General features: G+C 49.0%; 1 protein-coding gene across 1 annotated transcript in view; it reads left to right on the top strand.

Annotated features, from left to right (window-relative positions):
• Wdr62 (WD repeat domain 62) overlaps positions 1–27,011 on the top strand; it is a 38,349-nt gene that overhangs the window by 6,822 nt on the left and 4,516 nt on the right. The window contains exons 4-22 of the mRNA XM_057757614.1: positions 1,496–1,553; positions 1,778–1,948; positions 2,027–2,164; positions 2,514–2,696; positions 6,043–6,203; positions 8,777–8,966; positions 11,504–11,641; positions 12,693–12,871; positions 15,256–15,347; positions 17,153–17,278; positions 18,839–18,906; positions 18,987–19,108; positions 20,185–20,260; positions 20,900–21,011; positions 21,110–21,173; positions 21,634–21,756; positions 22,693–22,826; positions 23,708–23,760; positions 26,348–26,572. Coding sequence (XP_057613597.1) covers positions 1,496–1,553; positions 1,778–1,948; positions 2,027–2,164; positions 2,514–2,696; positions 6,043–6,203; positions 8,777–8,966; positions 11,504–11,641; positions 12,693–12,871; positions 15,256–15,347; positions 17,153–17,278; positions 18,839–18,906; positions 18,987–19,108; positions 20,185–20,260; positions 20,900–21,011; positions 21,110–21,173; positions 21,634–21,756; positions 22,693–22,826; positions 23,708–23,760; positions 26,348–26,572 — 2,413 coding nt within the window. The remainder of the gene's footprint in view (positions 1–1,495; positions 1,554–1,777; positions 1,949–2,026; positions 2,165–2,513; positions 2,697–6,042; positions 6,204–8,776; positions 8,967–11,503; positions 11,642–12,692; positions 12,872–15,255; positions 15,348–17,152; positions 17,279–18,838; positions 18,907–18,986; positions 19,109–20,184; positions 20,261–20,899; positions 21,012–21,109; positions 21,174–21,633; positions 21,757–22,692; positions 22,827–23,707; positions 23,761–26,347; positions 26,573–27,011) is intronic.

Raw genomic sequence — 27,011 nt, 5'->3', positions numbered from 1 at the left:
CTGCCCTCTAGAGCTGACAGTGCGGGAGGCAGACATCAACCCACCTGCAGATTACCAGCTGATTGCCATCAGTGTCACAGGTGGGGCGTTGGGAAGAGAATGGGGAAAGCTATCTCGGCGGCCTCCCTGAGTTTGAGACCTAAAGGAAGCGATGATACCCATATGTTGGAAAACTAGCAAGAAGTGCTACAAAGGTGAAGAGACAGCTGACCGGCAGAATAGCCATGGGCCCGAGTGCTGGGCATAGGAGCAAGAGAGGAAAGAGAAAGCTGAAGCAGAAACTGTACCACCACTTTGCATCTTGGAGAAGGAGCTGTATGTCATACTGAGTGCCAAGAGATGCCACTGGATGGCATACATAGGCCAGGGAGAATGGTAAATCATCTGTGGAGGTGGCAGAGTCACATAGAAGCCAGGTGGGTGGCACGTGAGCCTATAATCTCAGCACTTAGGATGCTGAGGCAAGAGGCTACTTCATGAGATCTTGTCTAAGAAAACGAAAACAAAGTACCTAAAACCAGGGTTGAAACAAAGGAGGAGCTAGAGCTGTAGAGTCCGGGCATGGCCTTGCTTCTAAAAGGCATGGCAGCTAGTCTGCCCTTCAGTCCACGTTCAGGCTAGTTAAGAGTAAAGAGACAGGAGCTGGAGACAGTTCAGTCTATACAGTGCTTGCTGTGCAAGCGTGAGGACCCAATCCAGTCCCCAGGATCCACATAAAAAGTTAGGTGAGGCACTCATGAGGCAGAGGCAAGCGAATCTTTTGAGTTTGAGTTTTGAGTTTGAGTTTGAGTTTTGAGTTTGAGACCAGCTACAGAGCAAGTTCCAGAACAGCTAGGGCTACTCAGAAAAACCCTGTATCAACCCCCTCCCCAAAGTTAGGTGTGGTGACATGTGCTTATATTCCCAGTGTTGGGGATGTAGAAATGGGGATCCCTGTGGGCTCACTGGCCAGCTAGCCTAGCTTAACTGGTGAGCTAGGCACCATCAGGAAATTCTGTCACAAGAAAATGAGGTAGGTAGCGCCTGAGGAGCCACAGCGCTGAAAGCTGACCTCTGGCCTCTGCATGCACATGTGCACACAGTACTGGAAGCATTTGGTGTTGCAGTTCCTAGAGCACTCAATAAGCACATCTGCATTTGTGCCGGTGTCCTCCCGTGGGCACCACTTCTCTAGTTAGACCAAGGCTGTACCAGCTCCTTGTCTGAGTTTGAGGGCTCTGTTACAGCGGGGAGGGTCTTGGGAAGCTCACTGGGGAAGAAAGCGGAATCTCCATCCTGGGTCTGCAGTTTTTGGTGTTGAGGGAGGAAAAGCCCTTTGCTTCTGTTCCGTTTCTCCCAGTGCCACGCTGGGCACACAGGCTATACTGGCTGTGTAGGAGCTACTGGCACTTGTTCCTTCAAGCCTAACCCCAGCCTTGGAGATCAAGAGTGGGCAGAATGCTGAGAGCACAGTCGCCCTTGGTGGGACCAGTGACGGCTCTTTTCTTGTCCTCAGGAAGTCCCTGAGTGCTCTGGCCTTCTCCCCAGATGGGAAATACATAGTGACAGGAGAGGTAAGTCTGGCCTCAGCATCAGGCACAGGCCTTGGAGCCATTCTTTCTGCTGCCAGCAGGCCTGAGGACGGACCCCAATTGACTAATTTCAGAAAAGGCCTGTGGCCGATAGGGGAGGTGATCAAGTCGTGGCAATGTCAACTTCAGCCTAAACAGTCCCTCAAACCCTGTCTGGCACACCGTTCAGCAGTAAAAACGACCTTACCCTGCCACCCCACCCCCAGAACGGGCACAGGCCAGCCGTGCGCATCTGGGATGTGGAGGAAAAAACTCAGGTGGCGGAGATGCTGGGCCACAAGTATGGTGTGGCCTGCGTGGCTTTCTCACCCAATATGAAGCACATCGTGTCCATGGGCTACCAGCATGACATGGTCCTCAACGTTTGGGACTGGAAGGTGAGAGCCCAGAGGTCCTGTGGGCACATGGGCCAGCAGGGAGTCTCCAGTGTCCTAAGCCTGCTCCCACTCTTTCAGAAAGACATTGTGGTGGCTTCCAACAAGGTGTCATGTAGAGTCATCGCCCTGTCCTTCTCCGAGGACAGCAGCTATTTTGTCACCGTTGGGAATCGGCACGTGAGGTTTTGGTTCTTGGAAGTCTCCACTGAGGCAAAGGTGAGCTTGTGTCCCCACTCCAGCCAGGTCTTGGAGAGTCACTTGCAGCAGCAGCGTAGGCTCCTGTGACCACCCAGGACTTGGAGGGCTCGTCACGCAGGTCATTAGGTTCTCAGGCGGCCAGGTGCTCACTAGTAAGCGCTGCTGGACTCTGCCCCAGGCCAGAGCTCACTAGGGGACCACTGCCTCTTGGCCTGTCTGCCCCACTGCGGGCTCTGCATTTTTCCCTTCTCCACATGGAGGACTTCTTAAAAGTCCTCCTGTTTAACTGTGTCAGGAAGGGGCCCAGTGAGCACGGCTGAGCACTAGGCAAGGGGGTAGTCACTAACGTGTGCTTCTGTGCTTCCAGGTGACTGGCACAGTGCCCCTGGTGGGGCGCTCAGGCATCCTGGGCGAGCTGCACAACAACATCTTCTGTGGTGTGGCCTGCGGCCGAGGCCGGATGGCAGGCAATACCTTCTGTGTGTCCTACTCTGGCCTCCTCTGCCAGTTCAATGAGAAGAGGATGCTGGAGAAGTGGATCAACCTGAAGGTACCCTGCTCCCTCCGCCAGCAGTCAGCTGGGAACTGCTCATTCCTTAGTACATCCAGGGGTGCTCTACTGTGCACCGACCTGCTAGTGCTTTGGGAGGGGCTGAGGCGTTTGTGTTTTGTCACAGACAGGGTCTCCCCTTCATTGTGAGGTTGAGTCTGTCCTCAGGCCCATGATCCCCTGCTTAGCCTCCTGAGTGCTGCAGTTGCAGGTGCACACCCCGTGCCTGCTATCGTTAGTGTCTGACTGCCCAGGTTCTGCGTGAGCCAGTCGGGTGGTGGTGAAGCACACCTTTAATCCCAGCACTCAGGAGGCAGAGGCAGGTTGATCTCTGTTGGTTCAGGACAGCCAGGGCTACATAGTGAAACTCGGTCTCAAAAAACCGAACACTCCCCCCCCAAAAAAAAGCCACACAGGCTCCATGTGAGAGTCTCCCTTTCTGAATTTCCTCATCTCCTCATCCATTAAAGCAAATGCTAGGCCAGTGAGACAGCTGAGCAAGGAGAAGTGCCTGGACCTGAGGTCCTCGCTGAGGAAAGAACTGACGCCACAGATTGTCCTGCCACTGTCACGTGTGACTGTGGCACCAGAACGTTCCTTCTCCCTGCACAAATAAATCAGTAAAGATTTTAGATGGAGCCAGGCGGTAATGGCGCAAGCCTTTAATCCCAGCATTTGGGAGGCAGAGGCAAATGGATCTCTGAGTTCAAGGCCAGCTTGGTCTACGAAGTAAATTCCAGGACAGCCAGGACGACACAGAGAAACCATACCATCTTCCACAAAGTTGACAAGGAAGTCACTTGAGATAATATGCAGATTTTTTTTCTTATAGTTTCTTGAGGCTACTTTTTTTTGGTCAAGAAAGAAAAGCTGGGGCTGGAAAGATGGCTCAGAGGTTAAGAGCACTGGCTGCTCTTGGAAAAGTTCTGAGTTCAATTCCTAGCAACCATATGGTGGCTCACAACCATCTGTAATGAGATCTGGTGCCCTCTTCTGGCCTGCAGGCATATATGCAGGCCGAACACAGTATGCTACATAATAAATGTAATAAAATGTAATAAAAGTTAGAGTTGTTTTTTTTTCTCCCAGAACCTGAGTTTGAGTCCACACTGTCAACCTGCTCCAAGCTCATTACCCATTGACAATGGGTGAGAGATATGCTTTTTGCTCCTTTCCCTGACTGGCCTCTGTGACTGCCCCAGGGCTTATAGCATGTGGAAGACTTCCAAATTTTAGGTTTTCTAGGAACTTAAGCATCATTTAAAAAAAAAAAAAAAAAAAAAGAGGGAAAAGGAAAAGATTATTTTATATTTTACTTGTGTGTAGTGTGTTTGTGTAAATGAGTGCAGTGCCCACAGAAGCCAAAAAAGGACGTCAGATTCCCTGGAGCTCAAGTTACAGACAGCTGTGAAGTAGCCAGTGTGGTGCTGGAACCCAGACTCTGGACCTCTGTCACCACTCTAGAGGCAGTGGGACCTGGAAGAATGGAGCCGATGAATGAGGCAGACTAGCATCTCATGCAATAGCCAACTTTATCCAGAGCGTCAGGCAGTGTGTACTCGGAGGCCTCAGCAAGGTCACCTGAGCACAAGGGCAAGCCTCAAGTGGCAGAAGCATGTTTTTCCAGAGCCATAGAAACTAATAACAATAGCCAGGTGTAATGAATGATCTGAAGTAAGCTCACTCCTGTCCGCTACACCTGGGAGGAGCACAAAAGCATAGTCCAAGAACAATTCCGTGTTTTTGTTTGGTTAGTTGGTTTTGGTTTTTGATTTTTTGAGACAGGGTTTCTCTCTGTAGTCTTGGCTGTCCTGGAACTCACTCTGTAGAGCAGACTGACCTCAAACTCACAGAGATCCACCTGCCTCTGCCTCCTCCCGAGTGCTGGGATTAAAGGTGTGTGCCACCACAGCCCTGCTCAAATCCATGTTTTTGAAGAAAAAAAAAATGACAAGACTCTTGTCTTGGTTTCTTGGAGTGTCCTCACAAGTGCTCAGAAATCTCCTCACACAACTCCAATCTTGAATCGTGTTCCAAAGGTCCCTAAAGGAGCAGTAGGCGCTCAACCACCGAACCGTCTCTCTAACTCCTAAACATCATTGAAAATAAAATATGCATTTTTTTTTTTGTGACAGTGTTATAATGTTGAATGTGAGTGTGGCATGTCTGCGTGTGTCTGTGTTTACACATGAGTGCAGGTGCTCGTGGAGGTCAGGAGATGGTGTAGGATGCACTGGCCCTGGAGTTCAGGGGGTGTGAGCTGCCTGACCCGAGCTCGGGAAGCTCGGAGCCCTCTTCCAGAGCAATAAACACTTGGAACTGATGAGCCTTCACTTTCAGCCCTTTGTTTTTCAATTTTCCTTTTAATCTTTTTAGAACTTACGCAACTTTAAAGCAAGATAAAAGCTAGTTTGTTTGTTTTAATTTAGACAAGAACTCATCATAGAGCCCAGGCCGGCCTCAAACTTGTAATCTCTTAACTTCAGTTTCTCTAGTGCTGGATTACAATTACACACCATCACTAATGGTGTAAGGAAACCCCTTTTGTTTGGTAAAGTGTGGTGCACTTGGTCCTAGCACTTGGAAAACTGAAGCCAGAAGATTGCCAAAAATTCCAGTATAGTTCAGGCCCTATAGTGAGATCCTTTCTCAAAAAACAAACAAAAACCAAAACAATACAGAGAGAGAGGATTTTTTGTTTTTGTTTTTGTTTGTTTGTTTGAGACGGTTTCTTTTTAGCTTTTTAGCCTGTCCTAGAACTGCTTTGTAGACCATGCTGGCCTTGTACTCACAAATCCACTTGCCTCTGCCTCCCAAGTGCTGGGATTAAAAGCACCACTGCCCGGCTGAGAGAGAGCTTTTGATAGAGCACTAAATGACTCACAAATTAAGTCCCATAGAAAACTGAAATCTGTCGAGAATCTGGCGCTTATGATCCCTTTTGTCAAAGTCACTGCTGTAAATGTGCTCTTTTCGGATTTATTTATTTTTATGTGTATGAGTGCTCTGCCTGCATGTCTGTCTGTGCACCACTGTGGCTTGCTGCCTATGGAGGTCAGATGAGGTCATTGGATCCCCTGAAACTGGAGTTATAGATAGTTGTGAGGGCACTGTGTGGGTGTGTGTTGAACTTTGGTCCTCTGCAAGAACAAGTGTTCTTCACTGCTGAGTCATCTTTCCATCCCCACCGATTTTTTTACCCACTGTTAAGTCCCCTGTGAACAGCGGTGACAACTCTGCCCCAAGTCATGTGCCTGCATGTTGGCACATCTTCAGTCGTGACTATCCTATATTCTGATTTCAAAATAATATAAAACACCAAGTCCACTTGGGTATGTCCCCGCAGGTATCCTTGTCTTCCTGCCTGTGTGTCAGTGAGGAGCTGATCTTCTGTGGATGCACAGATGGGATAGTCCGCATCTTCCAGGCCCACAGCCTGCAGTACCTCGCCAACCTGCCCAAGCCACACTACCTGGGAGTCGATGTGGCACAGGGCCTGGACTCCAGGTACCTCCCTGCCCTGCCCTGCCCTGCCCTGGGAGAGGGAGGGTGTTCAGAGTCTGTTCACTGGCGTCCATCTACTTGAGTGTCCATACTGTAAATACTAACGATTGCTCTTAGCACTGAGCATTAATGCAGCGAAAGAAGCATGAAAGTCCTGCTCCAGAGATAAATAAGCTTCAGGGTAAGGGACACTCCAGCATCGGGGAAGACATGCTCAGAGCAGGAGTGAGGACAGCAGAGTGTGCTCCCCTGTGTTGTAACATTTACTAACCAGCTACTCAGTGGCAGCCCAAGGCAGAAAGCAGGAATCCGAGCCAGAAAATCTCTGCTGGCATCCAGGTATTGTGCCACACACCTTCAATCCCAGCACTCGGGAGGCAGAGGCAGGTGGATCTCTGAATTGAGGCCGGCCTGGTCTACAGAGTTAGTTCCAGGACAGCCAAGACTACACAGAGAAAGCCTGTCTCAAACAAAAAAAAGAGAGAAAAAGAAAAACAAACAAAAAAGAATCTCTGCCGACCAAACTTCTGTGCCAAGAAACCTCAGTCCAGGGAGGGAGCTCCATGAAGGTGCAGATGAGACATGTCTCGTGCTGAAAGAGAGCAGTGACTCAGAAGCTTGCTGGGTGGCTGTGACTACTGAGTGTCCCGTAGGAGAGGCCGGCTGTGTGGATAGCAAGTTAAATGCCATAAAAGGACAGCACACTGGATGCTGCAGGACTAGCAAAGGGTTGTGAGACTGGGTGGCTGGAATGCTGATGGAGACCAGCTGGCCTCGCCCGTGTCTCTTCTGAGGTTTGTGGGCTGGCCATAGGGGGTTGCATGATAAGCTCTTGAATGCAGAATCATTTGCCTTATCCAGAGTGGAGGGAAGGGCCAAGCTGTGCCTGTTCCCTTTGTTGTAAGTCTCTTGTGGAACGTGGCATGGGTGTCTAACCATGGTGGGCTCCCTCTTTGTAGATTGTTAAATCCTGGACCAGCAACTCTCCAAGAGGAAGCTGGATGGGGTGACTGGGTGTGTAAAGGAAAGAGAAAGTTGAACAAGCTACAGATCATGGCGTATTGCACTAGCCAGACTGCCTAGCTCCTCTACCTACTGTAGTGTGCCGTGTGGTCTCAGGTAGTCAGTGTGCCCCTCTGAGTTTGCTTCCTCACCTGAAAAACAAAATTGCTTTTCCTGGTAGTGGTGAAGAATTGAATAGCCCACAGCAAGTACTTAGTGAGCTACAGTCTTCATAGTAAACTCAAGGCCTAGGCACTGCCCCTTGCATAGCAGTTTTGGATCAGTTATTAGTGAAGCCAGACAGAAGAGAAGAGGCCTGAGGTATATGTTTATTTTCTCTCTGTACAGAAATGGACAGAATCTTGGGTTGAATGGAATGGGAATAGACGTGATAATTGGTCAGTAACTCAACCGGTCATTGCGGCACACACCTGTAGCAGATCTTTGTAAGTTCAAGGCCATCCTGGTCTACACAGCAAGTTCCAGACCAGCTATATAGTAAGATCCTATCTCAAAGCAGAAACAAGGGGCTGGAGAGATGGTTCAGAGATTAAGAGCACTGGCTGCTCTTCCAGAGGTCCTGAGTTCAATTCCCAGCAACCACATGGTGGATCACAACCATCTGTAATTTGATCAGGTTCCCTCTTCTGGCATGCAGACAGAATTCTGTATACATAATAAATAAATAAATAAAAATTTTTAAAAAACAGAAACAAAACAACAGCAAGGAACTGGTAAGATGACCCAGTGATTAAGAGCACTGGCTGCTCTTCCAGAAGACCTGGTTCTACTCCCAGCACCCACATGGAGACTCATAATAGTCTAACTTGCAGAGAGTCTGGTACCTCCTCTGACCTCTATGGATACCAAGCACAAACATGATACAGACATGCATTAAGCCAAAGCATCCCTGCACATAAAATAACAACAACAACCCCACCTCCCCCAGAATTTAAAAAAAGAGCACCTCGGATTGCTTTCACAGGACTCTTCCCTTCTTAGATTTCATTTTGTAAACCTGTGTCTATAGAGACATGGGACACCAGTGATGGCTTCTACTTCCTGGCTATATAGTAGTAGCCAATTTTGCCTTGAATTTATTTTCTCTGTACCCACCCCAGGGCTTCTCTACGTAGCCCTGGCTGTTCTTGAACTTGCACTGTAGACCAGGTTAGCCTCAAACTCAGAGATCCAAAATCTTCCACCTCCCAGTGCTAAGATTAAAGGTGTTCGCCACTATACTTGACTTTGGATTTATTTTCGTGTGCTTATTGGTATGTAAATTCCAGATGAAAGATCTGTTGATCATCTCACCACTGATGTGTGTGGTCCTTGGACCACCTACAGGGCAAGCCAGTTTTAGCTAAACTACAGCGGGCACCACCACTGTTTCGTGATCTTCATGGAGCTACATGCTTCTGTAACTTCTCACAGCCTTATTTTCTTTTCTGATCTAGCAATAAGTAATAAATGCAGTCACTATCATGACAAAGAATGTGCTGTCATGGCCAGACCCAGAGACACAGGAATGGCTCGCTGGCATTGATGGTGACTGACCCATATGGCTTTGGTAGCTTCCTCTTCCACAGAAAAGCAGAAGCAGTCTACCCAGATACTGTGGCACTGACCTTTGACCCCGTCCACGAGTGGCTCTCATGTGTCTATAAGGACCACAGCATCTATATTTGGGATGTGAAGGACATCAATGAAGTCAGCAAAATGTGGTCAGAACTCTTCCATAGTTCCTTCGTCTGGAATGTGGAGGTAAGACCATCTTTCCCTCCTTCTCTTTGTCCAGCTGTGTCTCCACTGGGGCTCAGCTCGTGTATCTCCCATAGAGCCTAGAGAACTCATTTGACCATTGGGTGAAAAGACACAAATTGAGCTGGGTTTGGTACACACCAGTAATCCCAGCACTTGAGATGTAGAGGCAGGCAGATTAGGAGTTCAAGGTCATCCTTGGCTGCACAGAATATTCACGGCCAACCTGGGGTACATGAGAACCTGTCACAAAGAAAGAAAAGAAAAATTTGGACAGGATTGATGACCCAAGCATACTTTTCTTTATATATATATAATTTATTTAACTTTATTTCATGTGCGTTGGTGTGAAGGTGTCAGATTCCCTGGGACTGGAGTTACAGACAGTTGTGAGCTGCCATGTGGGTCTGGTAATTGAACCCTGATCCTCTGAAAGAGGAGCCAGTGCTTTTAACCTTTGAGCCATCTCTCCAGCTTCGAAGCATACTTTTAATCCCAGTGTTCTGAAGGCTGAGGCTACCAGATCTCTTGTGATTTCAAGGCCAGCCTGATATACATAACAAGTTCCAGACCAGCCAAGGTCGTAGGAAAGTGAGACCCTGTGATAAAGAGAACAAAAGGAAGGAAAAAATGTTCAAAAGCTCTGTTCAGAGACTGAACAGATGACTCAGTGGTTAAGAGCACTTGCTGCTCTTGAAGAGAACCTGGGTGTGAGGTGGGGGCTCATAACGGCCTGTAACTCCAGATCATCGCCTTCTCCCGACCTCTGTGGGTATTGCATGCACATGGCATACATACATGCAGAGAGAGCACCCATAAGCATGAAATAAAAAAAGGGTTTTTGTTTGTTTGTTCCTCTGTGTAGCTTTGAAACCTGTCCTAGAACTCACTCTGTAGACCAAGCTGGCCTCAAACTCACCAAGATCCGCCTGCCTCTGCCTCCTGAGTGCTGGGATTAAAGGCGTGCGTCAACATCGCCTGACGCATGTTTTTTTTAAGATTTATTATTTATGCAGTGTTCTGCCTACATGTATACCTGCAGGCCAGAAGAGAACACCAGCTCTCATAGACAGTTGTGAGCCACCATGTGGTTGCTGGGAATTGAACTCAGGTCCTCTGGAAGAGCAGCCAGTGCTCTTAGCCTCTGAGCCATCTCTCCAGCCCCCAAATCCATTTGTGTTTGAGGGGTTCACTGTGGGGTATTATTATGCTGGTCAGTTCTCCTTATTAGTTGGCCCTCACATTAATGAGTCCCTTCTCTTTCTGTACCATTTGGGCACTGGGTACACTTCATCCAGTGATGGCTAAATGATGCTTGATCTTTCCCTCTGCTTGCCCTTTTCCTAGACAACCAATTGGTTCTCTGCCTGCTGAACATACCTGGTAGCTTTGGTTCATAGCCTTACATAAACTCATATGTTTTAATATATCAGATATGCTTTTTCCACCACCATTAACATTGTTGCAGTTCAACTTGTTCATTCCGGGCCAATAGGAGTTTCTTTAAGTTGGCTTCTGGGGTTGGAAACAACCCTGGTAGTCTTTGGTAGCACCTTGCTGGTTATTGCCAAGATGCTTCAGCTTCATCTTGTACATTTATTGTCCAGACCTGGACCCAGCCATTTTTTTGAAACCCTTGTTCATTTTTCCAGTGGGAATTGGCATGGGTATTTCTGTTGTTGTTTAGATTTTGCTTTCATTTTTGCTACTGAGGACTGAACCCAAAGCTTTATCCATACTACTCAAGTACCCTACCACTGATGTATCCCCATCCTGCTAATTGCTAACTCATTCAGGGCACCAAGGTGGCTCCTAGTTGTCAGAGGCACAGGAAGTTATAGAATGAGAATGTCCTATTAGTTATGTTCTTTCCACATCATATATACCAGAGTTGGAGGGCAGCAATTATTCAATTCTGAAAATGGTCACATTTTTTTTTTCTACTTTTTGTTTCTGTCTGGGAAACACACACATCTTTTGGACAGGGTCAACTGTGTAGCATTAGCTGGTCTTGATCTCAGGGAGAGACAGCTGCTTCTGCCTCCCAGGTGCTGCCTTTCACCATTGCTCCTGGCTTGTTCTTTTGAGGCAAGGTCTTGTTAAGTAGTCCTCAAAATGTTTTTTCTCTTTTTTTTTCTTGGTATTTTCCCCCTAAAACAGGGTTTCTCTGTGTAGCCCTGGCTGTTCTGCACTTCACTCTGTAGACCAGGCTGGCCCTAAACTCAGATTTGCCTGCCTCTACCTCCCTCTAATGCTGGGATTAGAGGTGTGTGCCATTATGCCTGACCAGTTTTTCTTTCTTTCTTTTGAGACAAAGTCTCATCTAGCCCAGGCTAGTTTTGAACTCAGTATATAGCTAAGTCTGAAATGAATTTCTAATCCTCCTTCCTCAACTCCCAACTGCTGGGATTACAGGCATAGTCCACCAGCATTTCAAGCTTTATCTTAGTTTTTTTGCCCACATGCAGCAGTACATCATCACCATCATCATCACCATCATCATCCGTCGTTCAGTGTTGCCTTGTTCTCTGGGACTGTAGGTGTATCCTGAGTTTGAAGATCAGAGAGCTTGTCTGCCGTCCGGGTCTTTTCTGACTTGTTCCTCAGACAACACCATCCGCTTCTGGAATATGGGTAGCAGCTCTGACGCTCAGTGGCAGAAAAACATCTTCAGCGATGTGAGTTGTTCCATTGTAATCCGGTTTCTAGGAGCAGTGAAGCCTTCCTCCTGGAAGAAGATGTTAGGTTCCCTGGGGGCAGGAACCAGGAACTGAGATGGGGCACTCTTTCTTGTTTCTCTCTGTTCCTCTCTCCCTTTCTGTGGCTTGAGCCATCTTCTCTCTTTTCCACCTAACTTCTGCTGTGTGTGTGCATGTCCACGTCAGGCAGTCCAGCACCTTCACTGGAGATGACCTTGTCTCCAAGCCTTGAGTCACAACTCAGGGAGAGCACAGTAGGCAGAGCCAGGCAGTGGCATGCCTCACCTCAGTAGCTGTCACATGGGGAACCTCGGCTGGTGTGCTAGCAGGAGCCCAGGGAGAGGCCTGCTGGAGGCTCAGGAGAAACAGTTTGCGGAAGACATTTTGGTCAGTGCTGCTAGGCCAGCAAGGGAGCTTTTCTGGGTAGCTGAGAGCTCAATCACTCTGTTTATTGTACTTCATGCTAAAACCCCCTTCTGCCTCTGTGGCATCTCCAAGTCTAGCGGGAGGCAGACGGGTTCAGTAACTTCCAGTCATGTGCAAGCACAAGTGCAGGAAGCACTATGAAAGAAAACAACAGGATGCTGTTAGCACGTGACCCTGCCCATACTGTCCCAAGAGCGTCATCGGCAGCAGCAGCTTCCTCTGGAAGGAGCACATCAGCCCTAGTATGGAGGGATGGGGTAAACAAAGGAGGGGACAGATGCCATACCTGGAATAACCTGTGCAAAGGCCCCAGGGTAACACCAAACTTGGTGACTGGGAAAACCGTCAAAGGTCAGTATGGCAGCAGTAATGCAGGCCTGTGGTGCAGGAGGAGCATGGAAACCACTCCTTTGTTACTTTCCCTCGCCAGCCAATAGCACTGTCTTCTGCATGATTGAAAAATAAAGCTTGCCAGGTGTGGTGTCACATGCCTGTAATCCCAGTGCTTGGGTTGTTCCTCAGTAAGGTCCATGCCACGGGATGCACTGAACTCCGAGGTGCTGTGAGCTCCTTGCAATGCTGACCTTAGCCTCTCTTCCCACAGACCCTGCTGAAGGTGGTATATGTGGAGAGTGACATTCAGCACCTGCAGGACGTGTCTCACTTCCCAGACCGGGGCAATGAGAACGGGACACCCATGGATGTGAAAGCTGGGGTCCGAGTCATGCAGGTCAGTCCTGATGGCCAGCACCTGGCTTCAGGCGACCGCAGTGGAAATCTGAGGCAAGTGGCCCTGGTGGTGGCTAGTGTTCACCTCCTGGCCCCAGCTGGGGGTCTCAGGGCACTGGGGAGGAGTCCTGGTCTTGGCACTTCAGCTGCTCGTTGGGAATAGGGGACCATGAGTAGTAATCCAGTTACCAGCAGCACCCCAAGACTTCAGCTAGGGCGGTCTTCCTGAAGGCCTGAGGTCACAGTAACTGCCAGGACCTCAGCAGCCATATGGAATGGCCTCCTCCCTGGCCAGGGAGATTTATGAAACACTCTCACAGCCATGGGCACTGACGCTGAAATGTCAGTGGGAGGAGCCAGCTGCAGGGGGATGGGTGCACTGAGCGGGTTCAGTGGGGTAGAGCATAGAAGGCCCGGGTGGGCTACCCACCCACCAAAGTCGTTCATTGCTTTTATTTTGTTGGTTTTGGTTTTAGTTTTTTGGTTTTGTTTGTGTGTGTGTGTGTGTGTGTGTGTTTGTGTATGTGTGTCCCCTCAGAAGAGACTGAAAGGATGTCAGTTCCCCTGGAGCTGAAGTTACAAGTAGTTGTAAGCCACCCAACATGGGTGTTAGGAACCAAACTCAGGTCCTCTGGAAGAGCAGCCAGTGCTAACTGCTGAGCCGTCTCTCCAGCCCTGCTGTGATTTTCAGACACATCTTACATAGCAATTCTCTTGTTTCCACCTCCTAAGTTCTGGGGTCCCAGGTGTGTACTACCATGTCCAGATTTGTTTTTATTTTCATTTATTTGTTTGTGTGTGTGCCTGTAGTATATATGCGTAAGTGGGTATGCATTCCTGTATGGAGGCTAGAGGTCAAGACTGGATGTCTGCTTCAGTCACCCCATTACACTTATTTTCTGAGACAGTCTCTCACTGACGTAGAAGCTCACCAGCTTGGCTAGACTGGCTGGCTAGCAAGCCGCAGGGATCCTTGTTAGGGCACAGCACTGGGGTTAGAGGCACACTCTGCACAAAACATAGATCCTCACACTTACACAGCTGGTGCTTCACCCACTGAGTCATCCTCCAGGTCGGTTTCCTTCCTTCCTTCCTTCCTTCCTTCCTTCCTTCCTTCCTTCCTTCCTTCCTTCCTTCTTTCCCTCCCTCCCTCCCTCCTTCCTTCTTTCCTTTCTTTTTCTTTTTCCTTTTTTTTTTTTTTGGTTTTTTGAGACAGGGTTTCTCTGTGAAATAGTCCTAGCTGTCCTGGAACTCTCTTTGCAGACCAGGCTGGCCTCAAACTCAGATCCACCTGCCTCTGCCTCCCAAGTGCTGGGATTAAAGACATGCTACACCACTGCCTGGCTTTTATCTAGTGATTTAATCCCCTTTAAATTTAATTTAAAACCCTGTTTTATCTATCTTTTATATACTTAGGTTAATTGAGATGAGTAAAACCAGAAAAGGCTGGGCCAAAACTCACACAATAGACAGTAGAGAAGCTGTGGTGGCAGAAATAAGGGAAGTCTACATTTGAGAATGTTTATGAATGGGCATGAGCGGATGTGGTGACGCATGCCTTTAATCCCACCACCTAGGAGACAGAGGCAAGAAGATCTCTGAGTTTAAGGCCGGCCTGCTGTACAGACTGAGTTCGAGGATAGCCAGGGCTATATAGAGAGACCCTGTCTTTAAAAAGAAAAGGAAAAAAACGACTAATGAATGAAGCATGATGGTGCATACTCTATCAAAAGGAAACAAAGAGCTGAAGAGATGGCCCAGGAGTTCAGCTGTTTACTTTTCTCACAGAGGACCACAGTTTGGTCCCCAGTAGCAATGTCAGACCACTCAGAACTACAGGGCTTTAACTATAGCTCTAGATTTAATGCCTTTTTCTGGCTTCTGCAGGCACATATGCACACGCGCGTGCGGGCACACACACACACACACAGTGAAAACATTTTTTAAAAAATAGGCACATGCCTTTAATCACATCACTTGGAGTCAGGGACAGGTAGGTCTCTGTGAGCCTGAGGGCAGCCTGGTCTACATAGCCAGTACCAGGCCAGCTAGGGATAAATACTTGGGGATGCCTCCCCCATGAAAAAAAGGGGGATAAATCTTTTTTTAAAAAAGAAAGAAAACAAAGGAGAGGTAAATCCATGAATATGGTCTCTGACCCTTTGCCTTTCCATCAGAGACTGCCTGTGATGGTTAGCTCTGCAAACTGCCTTGCTACAGAGTGCTGTCTTCAGTCCCGGGGTTGTTTTGGCTTGTGAACTACAGGAGGGTCATACCTGTGGTCTCCTTGTTTCTGCACTGCTGCCTTTACCACAGCCGTGTCTGGATGGGAAGGTGTGGTTGGACATCTCAGACCAATTGGCACAGTAAGACTTCAGTGCTGGCCTGGAGCCAGGCTTGCGGTGGGCAGGGTACAGTTGGCAGTGTGTGTCTCCCAGGATCCACGAGCTGCACTTCATGGACGAGCTGATCAAGGTGGAGGCCCATGATGCTGAGGTGCTGTGCCTGGAGTACTCCAAGCCTGAGACAGGTGAGCCTACAGCAGGCTAAGGTCAGGTGGGCAGAGCTACGGAAAGCAGCAACTGACGGGAGTCTTCAGTAAGGGCCCTGTGGTTAGACTGGGCCAGGTTGTATGGATTCCACAAAACAAGACAGCTGCAGGCTCATGCTGGTCCCAGGACCTCATCAAGACCCAAGCTGCAGGTGTGTGAGTGAGGATACGAATAAAAGCTCATCTGCTGGATGGACGGGCTGATGGGTGTGCCTTTTAAAAAGTTAAATGTCTACAGAAAAATTGCAAGAATGTGATAGCAAGTATTTGCAATCTTTCTAGATCCAGATTTTCTTTTAAATCCAGTCTAACCCTTTGACTACATACATGACTACGTACATTACTACATACATGACTACATACATGACTTGCTCTGCTTTCCTCTTTCTATTGCTCTGTGTGTGTATGTGTGTGTCACACACAGGATAGAGTAAGAACATTCACACTTGACTTTTTTTGCTGGGTGATGTGAGAGTTCAGGAATGATGTCCTCTGACCCTCTAGTACCCTAAGAGCATCTACATTTACATGACTATAGCATGCTAGGGTGGAACTCAGGGGTGGAGCATTACCTAGCATTGTACATTAATATATGCCCTGTCCCATCTTGGTCATATTTATTCATTCATTCATGCGTGTATGTGTATGTATGTATGTATGTATATGTGTGTGTGTGTATACATATGTGTGTGCACATACACACACGTATATATCTATTTATATGTACACACATATAAAACACTACTGCACTTACCAAGTCTGTGTATTTCATTTTGATACCATGATGTCATTTATCCAATTCCTTAATGAAATTTGCTTAGTTCCCCAGTATTGTCTTTCCTAGAACCTTTGTTCCTAACCTAGGCTCACATTTCACAGCGTCTCAGCTGTGTTATCATTTTTACTCTGGAGCACTCCCACAGTCTTAACTTGGCCTTTGGACTTCGGCTTTCTGCAGAGTACAAGCCAGTCATGTAGAATTTCCCGTTTTGAGCTTGTCTGATCTGTCATTTGATTCAGACAGTACACGTTTGGAATACCCTGTCTGTATTAGTTGCTGTTGTGCTGCTATAATGAAATCCTAGGGACAAGTGTTCAAATGCCTGAGCCTGTGTGGAGCGTTTCTTATTCAAACCAGCACACCATTCAATCTGGGTGGACTTATCCCCCTTGAGGTGCAAATGATGGTTTGTCATGCCATTTTTCCTTCCATCCTCCATACCTTCTGCCCATCAGAGTTTCTTTCTGTGTTTCTCCACCCTTACAACTTCTCTGAACTCTCCTGGGCTCAGGTTGTATGAAAAACTCAGCTCTGTAGTGACAGAGCTGGCCTAGTCTGAGGGCCAATGCAGGAAAGGCCCAGGGAGAGAAGGATGGTGACAGCAGACAGCAAGGCCTGACTGAGGCCTAAGGAGCCAAGACTTAGAACTGGGCATGGTTGTAAGTGGGGCTTAGCAAATGCCTAGGCCTCCTCCCATTCATCCCTCAGAATACACTTAGCAGGAAGGAGTGCCGTGGTGTGCCAAAGGGTCTACTACAGATAAGTGTGGCACATACACATGCCAAGATTTGCCTTTGCTCAGCTGGTGGTAAGGGCGTAGGGGCTCAGGGAAAAGGCCACCCAGAGCCAAGGACTTGCCCTTTCTTGGTTTTGGGCACCCTAGCTACGGCTCTGAACCCAAAGACCCCCTTCTTCAAGGATTGGACTCTCAGTCTACCTGCTTACATGAGAGGCAGAGCATCTAGGCAGCCTTTGGCAACCCATATGTCCTCTCCACTCACAGGAGTAACTTTGCTGGCTTCAGCTAGTCGGGACCGGCTTATCCATGTGTTGAATGTGGAGAAGAACTACAACCTGGAGCAGACCCTGGATGACCACTCCTCCTCCATCACAGCCATTAAGTTTGCTGGTGAGTGCCTTCCCTCCCGCTTACTGGACCTCAACAGACATCTCTTTGTTTGTAAGTAACCACAGCATGTCCTATGGCATGCAGAGACAGGAGTGGCAACTGTGGACCTGAAGATTGAGCTTTTTGGTTTTTGGTTTATAAAAATGGATGGATAGATGGATGAAAAGCGGGTAGGCCAATGCAGTGTCATATACCTGTAGTCTCAGCTGCTCCAGAGGCAAGAGGATTGTTGGGCTCAGGAACCCATGACCAACCTAGCAGCTTACTTTCCTTGTTGCTTTGACAAAATACCTGGCAGAAGCGACTTATGAAGGATTTGTTTTGGCTCCCGGTTTAGGATAAGATACAGTTCTTAGCAGGAAGACAATACTGCACTAGGAGACAGCATCCAAAGTCAGGGACAGAGAAAGGTGCGTGCTGGGGCTTGTTCAGGGCCCTAGTCTGAATGGTGCTCCCCACATTCAAGCTGGGACATACCTCAGTTATACCTCTACAGATCTCCTCACAGACGTGTCCAGGGGTGCAGATGCACCATTACAGAGGCTGAGGACATGGCTCAGTGGGCAAATGCTTTTATGTAAGCTGGTGACCTGAGTTCTGATCTCTGACACCCACATAAAAAGCCTAGGGTTGGGAGGTAGAGACACACAGCTCTCTAGCTGAGCAGTGAGTTCCAGCTTAGTGAAAGATGAAAGACCAGTCTCAGAAATTAAGGTGGAAGAGGCAGGCAAGATGGCTTAGCTGGAAAAGGTCCTTGCCACCAAGCCTGACGACCTGAGTTTAATCTCTGGGACCCACACAGTGGGAGTAGAGAACCAGTTCCTGAAAGCTGTTCTCGGGCCTCCACATTCACACCATACACTGTGAACACAATAAATTAGTAAAGGTGCCCAAGAATGATACCTGATGCAGTCTTTTGACCTTCTGTGAAATATATGTCCGGTCAGGTGTGGTAGCATGAGCCTGTAATCCCGGTGACTGGGGAGTGGGACTAGGTGTATCATTTAAGACTGTCCTCAGCAAGGCTTCCGAGTTCCTTACTATGACCTCAAACTTACTGTGGAGCTAAGGATGACCTTGAGCTGATCTTCCCACCGTCATCTCCCAAGTGCTGGGGTTACAGACGCATCACACATGGCCTTCATTTGCCATTTGTTGCGGTGCTGAGGCCTCCCTTAAACACACTAAACAAGACATATATATAAAACTCCATCTCTGGCCCTTAGTTGTTTGTCTTTGCTTTTTGAAACAAGATCTCCTATAGCCAAACTGGCCTAGAATTTGAGTTCTTCCTGCCTCGGATTCCCACATACTGAATGTATCACCACCCCCAGCTCTCAAAATGCTGTCCTCTCTGTACCCCTTCTCTTTGTTTTCCTGAGTACCCCTATTCTGCTCAGACCTGCCTTACGTACAGTTTGTGTCTTAAAAGGCCTCCCCTCCACTCGGAACCTTTCTGATGCTAGCAGATTTGGTTGTTTGCCCTGAGGTGGGATTTTCCCTCCTGTGTAGCATAGAGTGGCACTGTCCAACAACCCCTGCCTCCTCCTCCTCCTCCAGGCACCAGGGATGTCCAGATGATCAGCTGTGGGGCCGACAAGAGCATCTACTTTCGCAGTGCCCAGCAGGTAAGTGGGCTGGCCTCCTTGGGGGCTAAGGTCAGGAATTTGTCAGGGGTATCCTCTGAAAGTCTTGCCTGCCCTGCCAGACCTCGGATGGGCTGCACTTTGTCCGTACCCACCATGTAGCAGAGAAAACCACCTTGTATGACATGGATATTGACATCACACAGAAGTATGTGGCTGTGGCCTGCCAGGACCGCAATGTGAGGTGAGGAGTTCCTTGTGCCTCTGTTGGCCTGGCCCCAGCTTGTCTCCAGCCTGGCTGAGTAAGGACGTACTTACTTGCTGGACTGTCTTCTTCCTGGCTACCTGCTTCTTCTCCCTGTTCGTCTGGTCCCCGAAAAGCTGGTGAGACTGTGTTTCTTAGAAGTCTGGCTTCCAGCAGGGCATTATATAGTATCTATAGTAGCAGATTCATGGAAAGGAAGCATTGAGGGGCCCCAAAGGGAGAAGCAGGCCTTTCAGTTCTGTAAGACAAAGTAAGTTTCTGGCTCTGAGAGGTTCCACAGGGGCTCAGGGTGGGAGGTTTCATGTGACCTAGAAGTCACAGGCACTGATAACAGTGATAATTCAAGGTTGTTTCCCAACTGTGTGGAGGAGGGAAAGAACTCAGCTGTGTGATAGTTGCAAGGTCACAGCAGCTCTCTGTGGCTGGGACAGAGACTGCAAATGGATGTGGCCTGATTTAAGGGGAAGAGAGGGTCACTTGGGGTCCGTGGTCCTCATCACAGCAGCACATGCCTGCAATCCCCGCATTCGGGAGGAGCATCAGCAGCTCACGGCCAGCCCTAGCCATAGCAAATTAGAAGTCACCATGGCCTACATGAGACCCTTCTCAAAAAGGAGGAAGAGGAGCTGCTCCACCAGGTTTAGCCACCAGCCCTACAGAAAGAGGACTTGTAGCTCCTGGGACTCATAACTCATTCACCTGTCTTGCTTGGGTGCCTGTCTGGGCTGGAGAACTCGGCTATCACAGTAGTAGCCAAGGTAGCCCAGTCCTTCAGGAAGCCCACAAAAGGACAGTGCATGGTGGTCCAGGCTGGGGTGAAGGGAGCCTGGGGAGCCAGTGTGACCTGTAGGAAGGTCAGGAGCTAGCAGGGTTGGCCTGAGGATTGTGCTCTCTACTTCTACCTGGGACTAAGCCCTACGCCTGTTGGGTGAAAGAAGAGATGCCAGTTCATCAGTACCCAGAACATAACCTCAGCTTGAGGTGCGGGCTCCCACCCAGGAGCAGAGGGCATCAGAGGTGTCTTCTGCTCCCACATGGCATCCCCACTTCCCCAGGGTCTACAATACAGTGAGTGGAAAACAGAAGAAGTGCTACAAGGGCTCCCAGGGAGATGAGGGGTCCCTGCTGAAGGTGAGTGTGGGACACCTCATACGCCAGCACAGAACCCCACCTTGCCTCCTCAGACCTGTACCTCGCTCAAACTGAACAGCATCCACTCAGACCTGGCTAGCCAAGGGTGCTTGAGTTGGAGTAGAAGGAGGGTCCTTTACTTGCTGAGTGGGCTCTAGTTAAATGGCAACAGGGTGTGGCTGGAGGAAACAGACAGACTTCACTCCTGTCTTGGCTTGTCCTCCCACGGGACACAGCTCAGGTGGACACTTTCCAGAGACTCTGCGTCAGAGGAGTTGTTCTGAGTTCAGGCTCCCTAACAGACCCCAGCTGTGCCTCAGGCTGAGCGTCTCTGTCAATGGAAGCCGCTTCCACCCTCGGGTTGTTGTGTAGAGGGCTAAGCTTGCAGGCACTGATGAGCACAGCCTAGGGCCTGGCCACCATCATTCTATACTGGTGGCTGCAAATTCTTCACCTGCAAAATGGCAGCAGGAATTCCTGCCCTGCCAGGTGTCATGAGAGTGCCCTGAGTTGATTCCCTGGACCAAGTGTCCAAGCACAAAAGAGGTGATCATTCAGGGGGTGGTACTGAGATGTTTGGCCCGGGCCTCCCAATAGAAATAAAGCAGGCAGCCTGAGGTGACATGTCTCTTCCCGCAGGTCCATGTGGACCCCTCAGGCACCTTCCTGGCTACAAGCTGCTCTGATAAAAGCATTTCGGTGATTGACTTTTACTCGGGCGAGTGTGTTGCCAAGATGTTCGGCCATTCAGGTAGGTGTTCGGCCATTCAGGAAGGTACCTGCCTGAGCCACCTTCCCTGCTCCCACAGCCTGACTCAGAGTAAGGATGGCCTCTCTCCTTGCTTGCAGAAATCGTCACGGGCATGAAGTTCACCTATGACTGCCGTCACTTGATCACAGTGTCTGGAGACAGGTGGGACAAGTGTGGAGGCTGCCCCTGGTGGGCCTCCCTCTAAGAGTAGGTGGGCGCACAGTGTGGCTGAGAGACTCAGCCCAGCATGCTGTGCTTCAGAGATCACACTTACTCATATCCCCTGCCCCCTGCCCCCCAGCCTGTTTGCTCTGTCCTGAACAGTAAGACAACTAAGAGGACAATACATGACCTGTCCTTCGGGATTGATTGATCCCAGGGAGGTCTTTTGTTTGTCCCTTTGATTATCACAGTTCTGCCCCAGAGCTATTTGTCTTGAGTCTGGAGGCCCCTAGTTTTCTGGGATGTCTGGACCTTGAGCCCAGGTTCAAAGCCTACGAGCTCAGCTGACAGGGCATCTGGGGAGTGGGATCTTGGCCATGATGTTGTAAGGGCTCCAGGCTCAGACAAGGCAGTGACTCTCAGGTGCACTTTCCTCTGCTTTACACCCCGCTCTTTGCAGCTGTGTGTTCATCTGGCACCTGGGCCCGGAGATCACCAACTGCATGAAGCAGCACTTGCTGGAGATCAATCACCAGGAGCAGCAGCGGCAGCCCAAGCTCCAGAAGTGGAGCGTTCCACCCAGGTCCTGCCAACCCCAAGACCAGTGAAGTGGCCTGGGCCAAGAAAGCCCTGAGCTGAGCCCTCCGGTAGTCTTAACCTGGGGGAATGTCAGACTTTGGAAACAAAGTTCCAAACCACAATTTAAGAAAAGTTTTAACTGAAGGAAGGGGTAGAAAGTGGTGGGCACTGGTGGCGCACGCCTTTAATCTCAGCACTTGGGAAGCAAAGGCAGGCGGATCTCTCTGAGTTCCAGGACAGACTCTAAAGCTACAGAGAAACCCTGTCTAAGAAATGTTTTAAAGTGCTGAATCTTCGTACTTAGTGAGCGCAATGATGGGGAAGCCCTGGGGGGACTGGGGGACCTATCCACCCAGCAGCGGGGAAGGGTGCTCAGTAGGGGAACCAGTAGGGACTCCGGTGGCGCTGAATGTCATCTTACCCTTCAGCACAGAGCTGGTCCTCTGCTTACTTGAGTCCCCTAAGAACATTTCTTTAATGTTTATATCTCTCCCACTATTTGGAGTGAACTTGCACGGTTTTCTAGATAGTCTTGCTGTCTGGCCCAGGCTGGCCAGTCCTCCTGCCTCAGTCTCCAAGTATTCAGATATCAGAATGAACCACAATACCTCGCTCAGGTTCTGGCTTGAGATTGAAGGTGTTGGGAAGTTTCTTCTCTACTCTGGCCTGTCCCTCTCTGCCCCTCACTCTGAGTCTTTGCTCTGGCCTCCATATAGGCTCCAAGGTGCCTGTGAGGACTGGGCCCAGACCACAACCACTGGTCCTGAAGTGGAGGTGTCATGGGCTGAGGCACCAAAGGAATGTACCTCAGCTTGTACTTAGTTTTGAGGCTAATACCCCGCCATGTAGCTCTCAACAGAGTCATGGCTGGAGCCGCGGACAGGCTCCCGCCTCACTCCATTTACCTATGCTTCTCTCCTTTCTGTTTTCCTTCCCGAAGCCAGGAGACATATGTATCTACACCGAGCGAGATCTGCTCCCTGAGCCCTGGAGAGCAGACAGAGGATGAGACGGAGGAGGAGTGTGACCCGGAAGAGTCGCTGAAAACACCATCCAAAGAGAGCTTGGACCCAGGTTAGGGAAAGGGCCATTGGCCTGGGGCAACACTGGGAGTGTAACAGCTGAGCCAACCAGAAACGATTTGGTTGATGTAACTGAAAAAATCAAAAACACTGGTTTCGAGCTTTGCTGGGCCCAGGGTCAGGTGATATCAAGGGGAAGGTACTTCCCACCCACCGAGTGTTGTGCACTCGCCTGTCACCCCAGCATTCCGCTCCATTGCAAGGTGAGGCTAGCCTGCTCAACAGGAGACTTTAAAAAAGATATCAGGTAGGGTGTGGTGGTGTATTCTTTTAATCCCCAAAGCCTGAGGATCTCTGTAAGTTCAAGGCTAGCGTGGTCTCCACAGCAAGTTCTCTACACAGCAAGTTCCATCACAGTTTGCACTACATAGAGAAACTGTGTCTCGAAAAAAAAAAGAAAGAAAGAAAGAAAGAAAGAAAGAAAGAAAGAAAGAAAGAAAGAAAGAAAGAAAGAAAGAGACTTTTCTAAGAGTGGTTTCAAAACAGGGCTTCTATGTGCAGCCCCGGCCATCCTAGAATTCCCTAGGCATCGAACTCAGAGTTTCACCACACTAACACCCCACCGCTGAGCCCCATCAGTCTTGGTCTGGATCTTCTGTAGCCTGGACTGGCCTGGAGCTCTCATTTCTGCCGCAGCCTCCTAAGATTATGAGCACACACCACTACACCCAGCATCCCCGCCCTAATAGTTAGACTTGGTCAGTCTTACGAGTTAAACAGTATATTATCTAAATGTGCATGTCTCTGACAGTTAATGAGGTTGAGCATCTTTTGATCCATGGGTTCCTGTGCTACCCCTTTTGGAGAATGCCCAGTTGTCAGTGTGGTCCATTCCTCTCTGGGGTTGCTTGACCTCTCTTCATGTGTCTGCAGATCCTCAGTGCCTGCTGACCAATGGCAAGCTGCCACTCTGGGCAAAGCGGCTGGTGAGTCTACTGGAAGAATGGGAAACTTAGTGACTGGCAGAGAAGGAGCCCACCAACTCCTCCCCCTCCCGGAAGTTCTTTTTTCTTCCCATGTCTCCTTTCCTCGGAGAACCCCGTCATCCTTTCAGGCTCAGCTGAGACAGCCATCTGCCCCATGCCTGCTGCTGTCCTGGCCATTGGAGGTGGGGCAGGGAGCACAGCAGATAGTCTAGGCCTTCCAGGCCTGTTCACCTGTGAGGGGAAGTGGGAGAAGAGTAGCCACATTAAACAGATATGCCATGTTACATGTGGGAGCAGAGATATGCTAGCGAGCAAAATATAAAAGACTGTTCAGGGCGTCAGTTTAGTGCCAAGTACCATCTCGTGACGTCTCTCAGAGCCTAAGAAGGTAGAGTGACAAGAACTAAGCCAGGGTGAGCAGGAAAGAGGCCTAGAAGAGAGGCTAGGAGCTGGGTCTGACGGAAATGGTGAACTAGAGGGATTGCAAAGGTGGGACCATTCAGTTGGATATGAGGGACAGAAAACTACCAGGATAGTGTTAAAGTGAAAGGAATCATTGTTGACATGGATGAGGGACAGGCTAGGAACTGGTGAGTAGAGGCTGGAAGCAGGACCCTAACCTCTAGCCAGATCCAACTTGGTGGTATAGACCTGTGATCCCAGCTACTCAGGAAATTGAGGCAGGAGGATCACAAGATCAAAGCCTGCTTGGGCCGTAGAGTGAGGTAAAGACTATCCCAGGCAACTTAGTAAGACACTGAGTCAAAAAAGTAAGGTGGGGGGCTGGAGAGATGGCTCAGAGGTTAAGAGCATTGCCTGCTCTTCCAAAGGTCCTGAGTTCAATTCCCAGCAACCACATGGTGGCTCATAACCATCTGTAATGGGGTCTGGTGCCCTCTTCTGGCCTGCAGGCATACAGACAGACAGAATATTGTATACATAATAAATAAATAAATATTTAAAAAAAAAAAAAAGTAAGGTGGGTACCTCATGCACCCAGTGTCTGGGAGGCGGGAGGATCAGGATCTGATCTTAAATTTAAGAGCCGATCTGAGCCAAATGGTGGTGGCGCACACCTTTTATCCCAGCACTCGAGAGGCAGAGGCAGGCAGATGTCTGTGAGTTCGAGGCCAGCCTGGTCTACAAGAGCTACTTCCAGGACAGGCTCCAAAGCTATAGAGAAACCAAAAAAAAAAAAAAAAAAAAAGAAAGAGCTGATTGTGAGTTTAAGACCAACCTGGGCTAGATGAGGCTCTGTCTCTTACAAAAGAATAGGGTTGGGGATATAGCTCAGTTAGTACAGTGCTTGGTAGCACGGATGCAGCTCTAGGTCCAGTCCTCTGCCCCATCTAAGCTAGGTATGTACTACACATTTATAGTCTGCACAGCTATAGTCCCAGTACCGAGGATAGAGGCGGGATTTGGTCATTCTCTGCTACCCAGCAAGTTCCAGGCCAGCCAGGGAAACATGAGAACGTGAGACCCTGTCTCAAAATCAAAGTTATAATAAGTGATAACAAAAAGAAAGCCAGGAAGCTGGTGTTACAACTTGAAGAGACCTTGGGTTAATCCTCAGTACTGTAGAAAGCTCATTAGTCTGTTTCATCCCCAGGCCACACCTAAGGTCAAGGCCTGAATGCTATGCTAGCCTTTGGCTCTGCTTATGCAGGCCCTAGACTTCTCCTTGCCCACACATTATGGTTATTCAACAAACTTTGAGAGCATGCTTACTCCATTCTAAGCCCTTCTGAAATCTCCTTTTATTTTCGCTTGTCTGGAAATAATTAGCTACTATGTTCTGTTATTGGGCTGTCTTATATTTTAATTTTAATTTTTCTGGAAAATAATTTTATTTTACATTATGAAACCATAATAAAGTTATTTTTTTATTTAAAAAAAAATCTTCACTGAAGTAGGGGCTTTTCCCATCCCTATTTCACAGACAGGAAGCTTGGGTGTTAGAATATGTGACATAATGCTCCCTCTCCAGCAACAGCTTTGGTAGGAGGCACAGTTGGTAGAGTAGGAATGGGGCTGTGTTTGGGTGTGTTTGAGTGGCGGAGCTAAAGAATTTGTTGGTGAAATACAAGTGAAGCGTGAGTGACCGTCTAAGGGGAGGAGAATGATACCACCGTTGGGGGCCTAAGAAACTACAGCGAATCGTTGCGGTTGGCAAGGCTTTGGGGGGGTCAAGTTAAGGGGAATCCAGAGCAGAGTCCTCCACTTGGTAACTTTGAGACATTCATGTGGAGAGGTAGCACAGCCTCAGTAGGAGGGTTAGAGCCCAGCCTGGTGGCTTATATATAACCCCAACTCGTGAGGGGCAAAGTTGGGAAGATTGACTACAGAGCAAGTTCTAGCCACCCTCAGATACAGGGAAATCTTTATCTGGGAGAAAAGAGGGAGGGGAGAGGAAGAGAAAAAGAGAAGGGTTGGGGGTACGGTAGATAGGTTCAGGATGGAGGCACATGGATTCTGGAAGCTGTTAGAGGTGTGAAGCTGGAGGCTGGATGAGAGATCTGTGTGGCCCTTGTTGAGCATACTGAACACATGGCTCGCCACCTGACTACTGTCCCTGTCCCTCAAGCTAGGGGATGATGATGTGGCAGACACCTCAGCTTTCCGTGCCAGTGCCAAGCGCAGCTACCAGCCACATGGCCGTTGGGCAGAGCGGGCTGAGCAGGAGCCCCTCAAGACCATCCTGGACACCTGGGCCCTGGATTCCTACTTTACACCTATGAAGTCTGAGAATTCAGAGGACTCGGTTCTGGATTCATTGGAGCCACAGAACCTGTCAGGCCTGCTGAGTGAGGTACAGCCTGCCCGCCCCCCCACTCCGCCCCAAGCCCACCAGCCGTCCCTGCACTGTGGCTGCCCACTCAGGGAAGACTGTCCCACTCCAGCACTGAGGAGGGGGTTCCAGGAGATGCTGAAGGCAGGAGGCTGAGCCCAGGCCCAGTACACAGTGTGATTTTTAAGACAAACAAACAGTCTTTGGTAGAGGATTACTTAGAGGTGAAGAGCTTGGGTCCCGGGCTGGAGAGATGGCTCAGTGGTTAAGAGCATTGCCTGCTCTTCCAAAGGTCCTGAGTTCAATTCCCAGCAACCACATGGTGGCTCACAACCATCTGTAATGAGGTCTGGTGCCCTCTTCTGGCCTGCAGACATACACACAGACCGAATATTGTATACATAATAAATAAATAAATAAATATTTAAAAAAAAAAAAAAAAAAAAAGAACTTGGTTTCC

Source organism: Chionomys nivalis, chromosome 2 (genome assembly GCF_950005125.1).
Source record: "Chionomys nivalis chromosome 2, mChiNiv1.1, whole genome shotgun sequence".
Lineage (NCBI taxonomy): Eukaryota > Metazoa > Chordata > Mammalia > Rodentia > Cricetidae > Chionomys > Chionomys nivalis.
This window is presented reverse-complemented; position numbering and strand designations above follow the sequence as displayed.